Below are 12,265 nucleotides of genomic sequence, written 5' to 3' on the forward strand. Positions count from 1 at the left end.
CCATATGCATATTCATACATGTATACTTGAACACACACACACAGAGAGAGAGAGAGAGAGAGAGAGAGAGAGAGAGAGAGAGAGAGAGAGAGAGAGAGAGAGAGAGAGAGAGAGGAGGAGGAGGAGGAGGAGGAGGAGGAATAGGAGAATTGTAACAATGTCCTTAATGTCTTTTAGAGGTTTGCTATTGGGATTTACTGAGAATGATATCCATGCTCTTGGATGCTTAAATCTTGATTCCCAGTTGGTATTGCTATTTGCGTATAGTCGGGCCTTGCTGGATTAAGTATGTCACAAGAGGCAGGCTTTGAGGTGTAAAAGCCACATGCATTCCCAGCCCACTTTCTGTTTCATGTTTGTAATTTAAGATGTGAGCACTCAGATTCGTGATCCCATTACCTCCACTCTGCACTTAGGCACCTTTGTCCTCCAGAACCACAAATGTAAATAAGCTACTGCTGGGATTTGTCTTTGTCCTGGAGGTTTATTGCAATAATAGAAAAATAATAAAAATCAATATTGTTACCTATGTCTTACTTCTCTATGGATGCAATGATAGCATAGGTACAATCTTCTAAATATAAATGGTATTACCTTGAGATCAAAGATATAGAAAGAGGCAGGATTAGACCATATACTTGAAATGTGAGATGTTGAGATGAATCTTAAAGGCTAGTTCTTAGTATATAAGGCAGTCAGATAATCCCTCAAAATCTTACATTTTAAAACTGGTTTTCATATTCACAAAAAATCACTCTTCAGCCACACACACACACACACACACACACACACACACACACACGCACACGCACACGCACACGCACACGCGCACACACACACACACACACACACACACACTGCACCCAATAGCGGGTACTTTAATAAAGTTAAATTTATTCTCTGTGACATTACTTAATTGAGACAGTAGGAAATATCTCAGCTATAGGAAATGTCATAACCATTATCTAAAGAAGTTAATCTAAAGGAAAAGCCTTAGTTTCTAAACAAGCTAAAATAAAATATGAGAGACAACTGTGGAAGCACTTAAGTATAAAATATTCATGTCCTCTGCTAAAGCCAATAAGATATAATAAACTCCTGTCTAATGCTCCTTTCAGGTTTCTAAAGTAAGGAATAATTTATGATATCCAGGTGGCATAATATTTAATACAAGCCCCAGACTGAGAGTGAGCAGCCAATCAAGTGAACATAGTTCCCATTTTCCTACTAAAAGATACCTAAGATCACTCAAAGGCAATTCTGTAAGTTTTATTGGCTAAATCTAAGCTAGATGAAAATGAGACTCCTGCTTCCTGGTGTCAGCAATACAGAAATACTGACCTAGCATAAAGACAAAGAATGGAGGGCCGTGGGTAGGTTTCAAACCAAGTTAGTCTTGATGTTCCTAATGACTGTAAGAAGACTATGCCATCACTAAACCTCAGATCACTAAACCTCAGAGTTTACAGCCTGTCATCTATAGGTGAGGTGTTCACAGAATCATGTGCATGCATAAATATCCAGGCCTATTGCACTCCAACAGAACACAAGATTTCTGTTTCAAACTTGTACTCACCTAACGTGGACGTTAGCTGCCTCTGGTAACCAGGGTAAAGAACATGATAAGCATTTTCTGTATTGTTATTCCACAGAACAATTTCTCCATCATAGCTCCCTGTAGGAGCCAAGGAAAAGAGAAGAAATTACCAGGTAATTATATAGAAAGTGGGCAAATAGAAACAAAAGGAAACCATTACCATTGCGTATTATATAAAGTCTTGTAAACAGTAAGTATTCTCTATTTTTGGAGACATAAATTATAATGATACCCAGTACTTTATTAACTGTAAAATTTCAACAGTGATAAAGTAACCCACATAGTGTGTGGATATGAGCCAGGTGTCTCTAATATTTTACTATAATAAATCATTCAGAATAATGTCCCTGAAGTTAAACAAGCTGAGTTCGAATACAGGTTCTGCCAATTATCTACTACCTAGCCTTACACATGGTATTTAACTCACCTTGATCCCCAAGTTTCTTCATCTATAAAACTGTGTTAACAGTTGTTCTTACCTTCTGGGGTTATTTTAAGACTAAAAAGTATTTAGAGGGGTGCTAAACACTAGGCAGGGATTCAGAAAGTATGATTTAGCCTTAGATTTCTGTTCCTACACTATTTTTATTTTTTGAGTACCAACAAGTCTTTATTTTTCCAGGGAAGAGAAGGGAAAGTCAGCATGTGTTACAAAATTATTATAGGATAGGAACAGAAGTACCCAGGTACAGTGAAAATCAACCATGAAATAAAACACCACAGGGGTGGGGCCACCAAAGCCCTAGCAGGGGCTTAGTTTCCTCCTGCAGTTCAGGAAAGAGATCAGGGAAAGGGCAGGCAAGTACACACTTTCCCACCATTCCCATAAATTCAAGATTTCTCACAAAGAGTTAGTTTCTGGCAGTAACAATGGAGATATATTTGGCCATCTCCTAGCAACAATCCTGTAGTCATTTTGACATAAGTTTCTTGCACCGACATTAAGTTTCTGAATGACTCAACTGTGCATACATAGTCACTTTTCTGATTTTCATAAGGCACTTTCTAATGGACAGCCCCATTATTGCTTCTCGATACATAAGGGTGACAAGATAATGTTGGTTTGACCTGTCCAAAGGCAAACCATGACATGAAATGGTCTTGCCAGGGAGAAGTGGCTCACCTGCAATCCCTGCACAGATAAGTCTAAGGCAGGAGGATAGCCAGGAATCTGAGGCTTATCTCTGGCTACAGAGTGAGACCCTATCTCAATAGCACCAACCAAAAGTCTTCACTGAATTAGGGAGCAAGGGGAGAATGAGGTTAATGGCTTCTTCAGAAGTTTTTTGGTTTTTTCTTACAACTTTATTTTTAAAAAAGAGAGAGAGATACATGTACAGATTTTTAAGAGCCTTTTGAAATAAAACTATATGAATCTATTTTTGTCAGTACTTGATTTTTTTAAATTGAACAACTTTATTTTAAAAAACAAAGATAAATGTACAGATTTTAAGCATTTTTGCATAAAAGTATATGAAAACATTTTTGTCAGCACTTGATTTTTTAAAGGTTTTATAGTATGCATTAAAATCTTACTAGCTACAATGAGCATAAAGTACATGTAAAACCAGATGTAAATAATCAAAGTTTTCTTGGTGTGTAAAGATTAAGCATAATGGTTTTTCATTTTCTTTTTTCTTTTTGTGTTTTTGGACTTTGTTTTTCTTGAACTTCATATAGTCTGTGAGTTGTTTTCTGTGGTGTTCAGAGCTTTCTGGGGTTAGTATCCAGTTATCAGTGACTGCACATTATGTTTGTTCTTAGGTGACTGGGTTACCTCACTCAGGATGATATTCTCTAGATGCATCCATTTTCTTAAGAATTTCATAAAGTCATTGTTTTTGATAACTGAGTAGTACTCCATTGTGTAAATATAAAACAATTTTTGTATCCATTCATCTACCAAAGGACATCTGGGTTCTTTCCAGCTTCTGGCTATTATAAATAGAGCTGCTATGAACATTGTGGTGCATGTATCTTTGTTGTATGGTGGAGCTTCTCTGGGGTATATGCTCAGAAGTGGAATACCTGTGTCTTCAGGTAGTACTATGTGAAATTTTCTGAGGAATCGCCAGACTGATTTCCAGAGTGGTTGTACCAGTTTACAACCCTACCAAGAGTGGAGAAGTGTTCCTCTTTCTCCGCATCCTCGCCAGCATCTTCTGACATCTGAATTTTTAATCTTAGCCATTCTGATTGGTGTGAGGTGGAATCTCAGGGTTGTTTTGATTTCCAAGATTTGGTAGTATACTTTGAAAACTTACTAGTTACATTAAGCATAAAGTATATGTAAAACAAAATGTAATATGAAAAAGGTCAAAGTTTTCTTGGTGTGTATAGGTTGAACATAATGATTTTTAAATACTAAAATTGCCACAAGGCCATCTTCTTAGCTATTGAATTATTAATGATAATTAAATATCTAGTTGGTCCCCACTCTGAGTGGGTGCTATACACTTGTTGCTTTTTCTTTTTTCTGAGAAGAACTGAGGCTTCCACCTTTTGGTCTTTCTTTTTCTGAGCTTCATATGATCTGTGAATTGTTTCTAGGGTATTCAGAGCTTTCTCGGGTTAGTATCTAATTATCAGTGACTGCATATTATGTCTGTTCATTTGCGACTGGGTTATCTCACTCAGGATGATATTCTCCAAATACAACAATTTTCCTAGGAATTTCATAAAGTCATTGTTTCTAATAGCTGAGTAGTACTCCATTGTGTAAATATACTACAAATTTGTATCCATTCATCTACTGAAGGACATCTGGGTTCTTTCCAGCTTCTGGCTATTATAAATAAGACTGCTATGAACATGGTAGAGCATGTGTCCTTATTATTCGTTGGAGCATTTATGGGGTATATGCCAGCAGTAGAATAACTGGGTCTTTAGGTAGGACTATGCCCAATTTTCTGAGGAACTGCCAGACTGATTTCCAGAGTAGTTGTGCCAGCTTACAACCCCACCAGCAGTGGAGGTGTGTTCTTCTTTCTCCATGTCCTCACCAGCATGTGCTATCATCTGAGTTTTTTATCATAGCCATCCTGACTGGTGTAAGGTGGAATCTCAGGGATGTTTTGATTTGCATTTCCCTGATGACTACAGATGTCGAGCATTTCCTTAGGTGCTTCTCAGTCATTCAATATTTCTCAAATGAGAATTCTTTGTATAGCTCTGTACCCTTTTTTAATATGATTGTTTGATTCTCTGGAGTCTAACTTCTTGAGTTCTTTGTATATATTGGATATTACACCTCTATCACATGTGGGGTTGGTGAAGATGTTCTTCCAATCTGTTGGCTGCCGTTTTTTCTTGACAGTGCCCTTAGCCTTACTGAAACTTTGCAATCTCATTAAGTCCCATTTATTGATTCTTAATCTTAGCACACAAACCACTGGTGTTCTTTCCCTGTGCCTGTGTGTTCTAAGGTTTTCCCCAATTTCTCTTCTAATATTTTTATTGTACCTGGTTTTATATGGATATCTTTAATCCACTTGCACTTGGGTTTTGTACAAGGAGATAAAAAAGGATCTATTTTCATTCTTCTATATGCTGACTGCCAGTTGAGCCAACACCATTTCTTAAAGAGGCTGTCCTTTATCTACTGAATCTTTTCAGCTACTTTGTCAAAAATCAAGTGACCATATGTGTGAGAGTTCATTTCTGGATCTTCTACTGTGTTCCATTGACCTACCTGCTTATTTCTGAAACGGTGCCATGAGGTTTTTAACACATTGCTTTGTAATATAGCTTGAGGTCAGAGATGGTGAGTCCTGCAGATTTCATGTTGTTGAGAATAGAATTCCCTATTCTGGGTTTTTTCTGATTCCAGATGAATGTGCAAATTGTTCTTTCCAACTCTATGAATAATTGAGTTAAACTTTTGATGGGAATTTCACTGAATCTGTAGATTGCTTTTGATAAGATGGCCATTTTTACAATGTTGATCCTTCTCATCCATGAGCATAGGAGATCTTTCTGAAGTCTTCTTCAATTTCCATCTTCAGAGATTTGAAGTTCCAGTCATACAGGTCCTTCACTTGCTTAGTTAGGGTCACACTAATGTATTTCATGCTGTTTGCTGCTATTGTGAAGGGTATCTTTTCCCTAATTTCTTTCTCAGCATGTGTGTTCTTTGAGTAGAGGAAGGCTACTGATTTGTTTAAGTTAATTTTATATCCATCCACTTTGCTGAAGTTGTTTATCAGCTGTAAAAGTTCTCTAATAAAATTTTTGGGGTCACTTAATATACTATCATGTCATATGCAAATAGTGATCATTTTACTTCTTTCTTTCCGATTTGTATCCCTTTGATTTCCTTTTGTTGTCTAATTACTCAGGCCAGGGTATCCAGTACTATTTTGAATAGGTAGGGGGAGAGTGGGCAGCCTTGTCTAGTCCCTGATTTTAGTGGGATTGCTTCAAGTTTCTCACCATTTAGTTTGATGTAGGCTATTGGTTTGCTGTATATTGCTTTTATTATATCTAGGTATGGGCCTTGAATTCCTGGTCTTTCCAAGACTTTTAACATGGAGAGGTGTTAGATTTTGCTAAATGCTTTCTTAGCATCTAGTGAGATGATCATGTATTTTTTTTTTTTGAGTTTGTTTATATGGTGAACTATTGTGATTGATTTTTATTTGTTAAACTATGCCTGCATCCCAGGGATAAAGCCTCCATGATCATTGTGAATGATCATTTTGTTATTATCTTGGATTCAGTTTGCAAGAATTTTATTGAGTGTTTTTGCATCAGTGTTCATAAGGGAGACGGTCCTGGACTTCTCTTTCCTTGTAGGGTCTTTGTGTGGTTTAGAAATGAGGGTTATTGTGGTGTTGAAGAATGAGTTAGGTAGTGTTCCATCTGACTCTATTTTGTGGAATAGTTTGGAGAGTATTGGTATAAGGTCATGAATAAATATCTGATAGAATTCTGCACTGAATCTATCTGGTCCTTGGCTTTTTTTGTTTGGGAGAATTTTGATTGCTGCTTCTATCTTCTATTTCTTTGGGTGTTATAAGATTGTTTAGATGGCTTATCTGGTCCTGATTTAACTTTGGTATCTGAAATTTGTCTAGAAGTTTATCCATTTTCTCCAGATTTTCCAGTTTTTTTGAGTATAGGCTTTTGAAGTAGGATCTGCTGAATTCTTCTGTTGTTATGTCTCCCATTTCATTTCTGATTTTGTTAATTTGGATAACTGTCTATTTGCCCTCTAGTTAGTCTTGCTAAGGGTTTCTCAATCTTGTTAATTTTCTCAAAAAAACAGCTCCTACTTTGATTCATTCGTTGTATGGTTCTTATTCTTCTTGGTTGATTTCTGCTCTGAGTTTGATTATTTCCTGCCATCTAATCCTCTTGAGTGTATCTGCTTCTTTTTGCTCTAAAGCTTTCAACTGTTTGGTCAAGTTGCTAGCGTATGCTCTCTCCAGTTTCTTTTTGGAAGCACTCAGCTTCCAAAAAAAATGATTTTCCCTCTTAGTACTGCTTTCATTGCATCCCATAGGTTTGTTTATGTTGTGCTTTCATTTTTATTAAATTCAGAAAATCCTTAATTTTTTTTTATTTCTTCTTTGACCATGCTATCACTGAGTAGAGCACTGTTCAGTTCCCATGTCTATGTGGTATTTTTTTGTCTTTATTGTTATTAAAGACCAGCCTTTTTTCTATGGTGATCTGATAGAATGCATGGGAGTATTACAATCTTCTTATGTCTATTGAGGCTTGTTTTGGGACTGACTACATGGAAAAGATGTCATGAGGTGCTGAAAAGGTGTATTCTTTTGTTTTAACATGAAATGTTCTGTAGTTGTCTGTTAATTCCAGTTGGTTCAAAACCTTTGCTATTTTCACTGTGTCCTTGTTTTAGTTTCTACTTCCATGATCTGTCCATTGATGATAGTGGGGTGTTGAAGTCTCCCACTATTATTGTGTTTGGTGCAATGTATGTTTTGAGCTTTAGTAAGATTTCTTTTATGAATATGGGTGCTCTTGAATTTGGAGCATATATATTTAGGAATGAGAATTCATCCTGATAGATTTTCCCTGTAGTAAAAAAGTGTTCTTCCTTATCTTTTTTGATAACTTTCAGTTAAAAGTCTACTTTATTCGATATTAGCATGGCTACTCCAGCTTGTTTCTTAGGGTCATTTGCTTGGAAGTTATTTCCCAACCTTTAACTCTGAGGTAGTGTCTTTCTTCGTCTCTAAAATGAGTTTCCTGCATGCAGCAAAATGCTGAATTCTGTTTATGTATCCAGTCTGAAAGTCTATGTCTCTTTATTGGGGAATTGAGTCCACTTATGTTAACAGATATTAAGAAATAGTGATTGTTGTTTCCTGCTATTTTTGTGTTAGAGGTAGAAATATATCTGTGTGTCTTTCTTCTTTTGCTTTTCTTGTTTAGCTGTTATTTGCATTTTCTAAGGTGTAGTTTCTCTCCTTGTGTTGGGTTTTCCATATATTATTCTTTGTAGGGCTAAATTTGTGGTCAGATATTGTATAAATTTAGTTTTGTCCTGTAATATTTTGGTCTTTCTATCTATGGTGATTGAGAGTTTTGTTGGGTATAGTAACCTGAGTTGACATTTGTGTTCTCATAGAGTTTGTATGATGTCTTTACAGGATCGTCTAGCTTTCATAGTTTCTGTTGACAAGCCAGGTGTAATTCTGATTGGTCTGCCTTTATATGTTACATGGTATTTTCCCCTTACTGCTTTTAGTTTTCTTTTTTTATTTTGAACACTTGGTGTTTTGACTATTATGTGTTGGGAAGAATGTCTTTTCTGGGCCAATCTATTTGGAGTTTTGTAGGCTTCTTTTATGCTCATGGTCATCTCATTCTTAAGCGTATGAAAGTTTTCTTCTACGATTTTGTTAAAGATATTTACTGTGCCTCTTGGTTGATATTCTTCACATTTTTCTATTCCTATTATCCTTACATTTGGTCTTCTCATTGTGTCCTGGATCTCCTGTACATTTTGGGTTAGGAGATTTTTGGCTTTTGCATCTTCTTTGAATGTTTTGTCTATGTTTTCAATGTTGTCTTCGGCCCCTGAGATTCTCTCTTCCATCTCTTGTAGTCTGTTGGAAATGCTTGCATCTGTGACTCCTGATTTCTTTGCTAGGTTTTCCATCTCCAGGGTTGTCTCTTTTAGTGTTTTCTTAATTGTTTCTATTTCTATTTTTAATTCCTTAATCTCTTTGGTTGTGTTTTTCTGTAGTTCTTTGAGTGATTTTCGTGTTTTGTCTTTTAAAGCTTACTTGCTTATGGTCGTCCTCCTGTACTTGTTGAAGGGAGTTATTCATGCTCTTCTCAAAGATCTCCATCATCATCTTGAGGTATGATTTCACCCCTGAGTCTTCTTTTACTGGAATGTTTGACAATCCACTGCTTGCTCTTGTGGGAGAGCTGGATCTGATGTTGCCAGGTTGTCTTGGTTTCCATTGCTTAAGTTCTTCCACTTTCCTCTTGCCTTCTTGTTGTCTGTGGTTATATGTGATCGTGTTGTCAGTGACTGGCACCTGTCTCTCCCATGCATCTGAGCGCCCGTGGGCTCCGAAAGAAAACTGCTTCTCAGTGCTCAGCTTTTTATGGGAGAGCAGTGAGTTCTGCTGGCAGGTACTCAATTGTCTTTGTGGGTTGAGGTTGGGAGCTTGGTCCTTTACCCACTGGTCCTAAATACTAGTGGTGAAGATCTGGCTCTTTCTCAAGGTCGTAATGGACCCTTTTTCAGTGAGTACAGTACTCTGTGCTCACTGAGAACTTACATTGTGCCCTCCCTGGGCCTTTGTGTCAGTTTTACTAAAGGTGTAAAAGAGCCAGAGGAGCTGATAATCCAGAACTGCCTTCCCCAGGCAGATCCTGTATTTCTCTGACACAGCCCCAGGCATCTCCTCCAAGCACTCATTGTGCTCTGGGTACTCACTGCACAACCTCACTAAGTCTGTACCCCAGGTTACCTGCTGTTCTAGATGGAAGAGCTCCTTGGCATCAGGTCAGCCAGCACAGCCTTTCCAGGTGGGCGGATATGGATACTCCCTTACTCTGGGTCGGAGAGGAACTTTTGCCACAAGCACAGCCTCCATGCACTGTTTGTGTTCTGGGTGCTCACGCTGCATCCTCACCAGGCCTGTGCCCCAAGTTATCTGCTACTCCAAGTGGCAGGGTTCTGGGCACCTGGTCCAGGAGCACAGCCTTTCCCAGCAGATCTTAATGTGGGCCTGAAAGGAACCTTTGCCACAAGCATCACCACCAAGTGCTCTCTGTGTTCTGGGTACTCACTGCACAACCTCACTAGGTCTGTGCCCCAGGTTTTCTGATGGTGGTAGAGCGTCTGGGCATCTGGTCAGGGAGCACAGCCTTCTTCAGACATTTTACATCAGTCATTCCAAAGCTGTGGAGATGCTCAAAGTAAATGAGTGCAATTTTTCTTATGAGGGGGAATAAACCAGAGGATCTCGTTTTAAGGTCTGTGTGGTCCAGAATGGGATTCAGGGGAGGAGCACAGAAGAGAAAGCCATGGTCCCAGAGGCTCACTTGGAGAAAAGAATCTCACATTTAGGTTTTGGATGGTGTTGTCTTACACAAAACTTTCTGTCAAAGATGTTTTGGCTATTTTTTCTCTCAACACAAGGAAAGTTAACTAGGGGTGAGGGCAGCATTTGGGGAAAACAAGAAACCAGGATCACACACACACACACACACACACACACACACACACACACACCTCCCAATGTGTTCTAGTGCATTTGTCCCATTTCAACATAGTGAGGTAGGTTTGTGGTGATGTCAAAGCATGTAGATGAACCACCCCCAATTCCTTTAGCTATCAACCATCACACTACAGCAGGCCAGGACACTTGTCACAGAGGCCCACACTCCTGAGTCTCTCAGGAAGCCAAGATTGTGAAAGGCTAAGAAGTTGAGACCTTTCCTATGTTCCCATGCCTGGACAGCAGAATGTGCTAATAAAGAGTCTTGATCTTCAATTGCATCCTTACCACGATGACTCCTGTGCAGGGTACTTCCTAGCACAGATGAAGCCCATAGTTCAATCCTCACTATCAAAAAGCAACCAAACAAACAAAAAACACCCTGTCCTCATAAATTTGCATTAAAAAAATCAACACACACACACACACACACACACACACACACATTCTCTCTCTCTCTCTCTCTCTCTCTCTCTCTCTCTCTCTCTCTCTCTCTCTCTCTCTCTCTCTCTCTCTCTCTCACTGGCAGGCTTAGAGTAGTCTGGCACAAGGATGGATTTGGTATGGAGAGTTCCTTGTGCCTTTCACCTGGTTCAGCCTTTTAATGTCTCTGTACCACCCTTTCCCAGTTAGACTGGTTTCCTATGTTTTACTGAAGCCACATCAAGTCTTGAGACAGCTCAGTTAAAACCTGTGAGATGGTTTTCAAAGACGCTATGGCAGAAAAGCCAGCTGTAATCGGCAAAACTGAGGTAGTTCAACAGGCTGTGCACTCCAAATGGTTGGTCTCCATGATCATAAAAAAGAAGAAAAGTATTCCTGTGCAGACCTGGAGCTGCTATGGACTTATCCCTGAGATTGCTCATGTACCCGAGAACACAGTGCAGGAATGAGGGCCTTAAGATTAAAATATACAAAAATACAAACCCAGTATTTATATTAAGGGAAAAAAAACGCACAAGATGTGTCATTTGCACATAGATAGTGCTGTTGGCATCCTGGAGAAAGTGGGACCCAAGGTACAGTTACCCAAGGGAGCAAATAAATTAAAATCCTATTGGCCCAGAAAGGGCTGGGAGTGAGGTAGGAACAGCAGGTCTGCAGGTGTCCCCCCAACCACCCTCTGCCTGTCATCACAACCCGTTGCTAGAGGCCATTCGCAGCACCGCATGGCAGTGCTGGGTTCTGAGTAAGCACGGTGTGAAAATAACCTCACCTTTCTCGTGAGAGTCTCTCCCACAGAACACAGTAGCTGGAGGGTTAGGTTCATTAATCTTGGTTTGGTTCACATCCTGCCTGGCAAGGAAATATCACACAGCCTTCTACAAAAGAACTTCCCTATCCCAGCCACTCGGCAAAGCCTGTTAGACAGAGCATGCGGGTTCTAGGGTGGTTCCCCACAAAAGCCTTCGCTTGACTTCAGATAGAGAGCATAGTAGGAGTTCCTTTGCCTCACTCCAAGGAAAGACTGGGTGACACTGGGAACCCCACCCTGAGACTTGGCAGTGCAAGCTCCTCACCAACCCACCCTATCCCTGCTTTCTCTGCTCCGCAGATTGATGCCTCCTCTCTGAAACTCCCCAATAGCCAAATAACCCCTACTCCTGGGCCACAATTCTGGGCTTCTGGGAACAGGGCCGGGCTGTGGATCTCTTCCCCCTCTTCCTCCCTGCAGTAGGCAGGCTTTCCCTGAGAACTGGGGCCCTGCTGGACCTTCAGTGGACATGAGGTCACCATATGGTTCATGTTTTAGGAAAAGTGGCCTTCTTGGGCTGAGGTGGCAGCTTGCATTCTTTGGCATGATGGTCTAGCCCACCAGAGTTGTAGCACCTGTCCCCTTTGGCACTTTGCTTCTGCATGTTCTTCCTCTTTGGCCGCTGCTCACTTCTAATTCAGAACACGCCACCAGGGCCTGTGACATGGATGGATTCCGGACCCTTGGCAGACTTCTTAAAGA

General features: G+C 39.7%; 1 protein-coding gene across 1 annotated transcript in view; it reads right to left on the reverse strand.

Annotated features, from left to right (window-relative positions):
• The window catches only part of WDR49 (WD repeat domain 49), a gene marked incomplete at both ends in the record, with an annotated part of 205,975 nt that overhangs the window by 54,865 nt on the left and 138,845 nt on the right, over positions 1–12,265 (reverse strand). The window contains one exon of the mRNA XM_080915350.1: positions 1,577–1,675. Within this exon, the coding sequence (XP_080771476.1) occupies positions 1,577–1,675 (99 nt within the window). The remainder of the gene's footprint in view (positions 1–1,576; positions 1,676–12,265) is intronic.

The sequence above is a fragment of the Micromys minutus genome (genome assembly GCF_963924665.1).
Source record: "Micromys minutus genome assembly, chromosome: 4".
Lineage (NCBI taxonomy): Eukaryota > Metazoa > Chordata > Mammalia > Rodentia > Muridae > Micromys > Micromys minutus.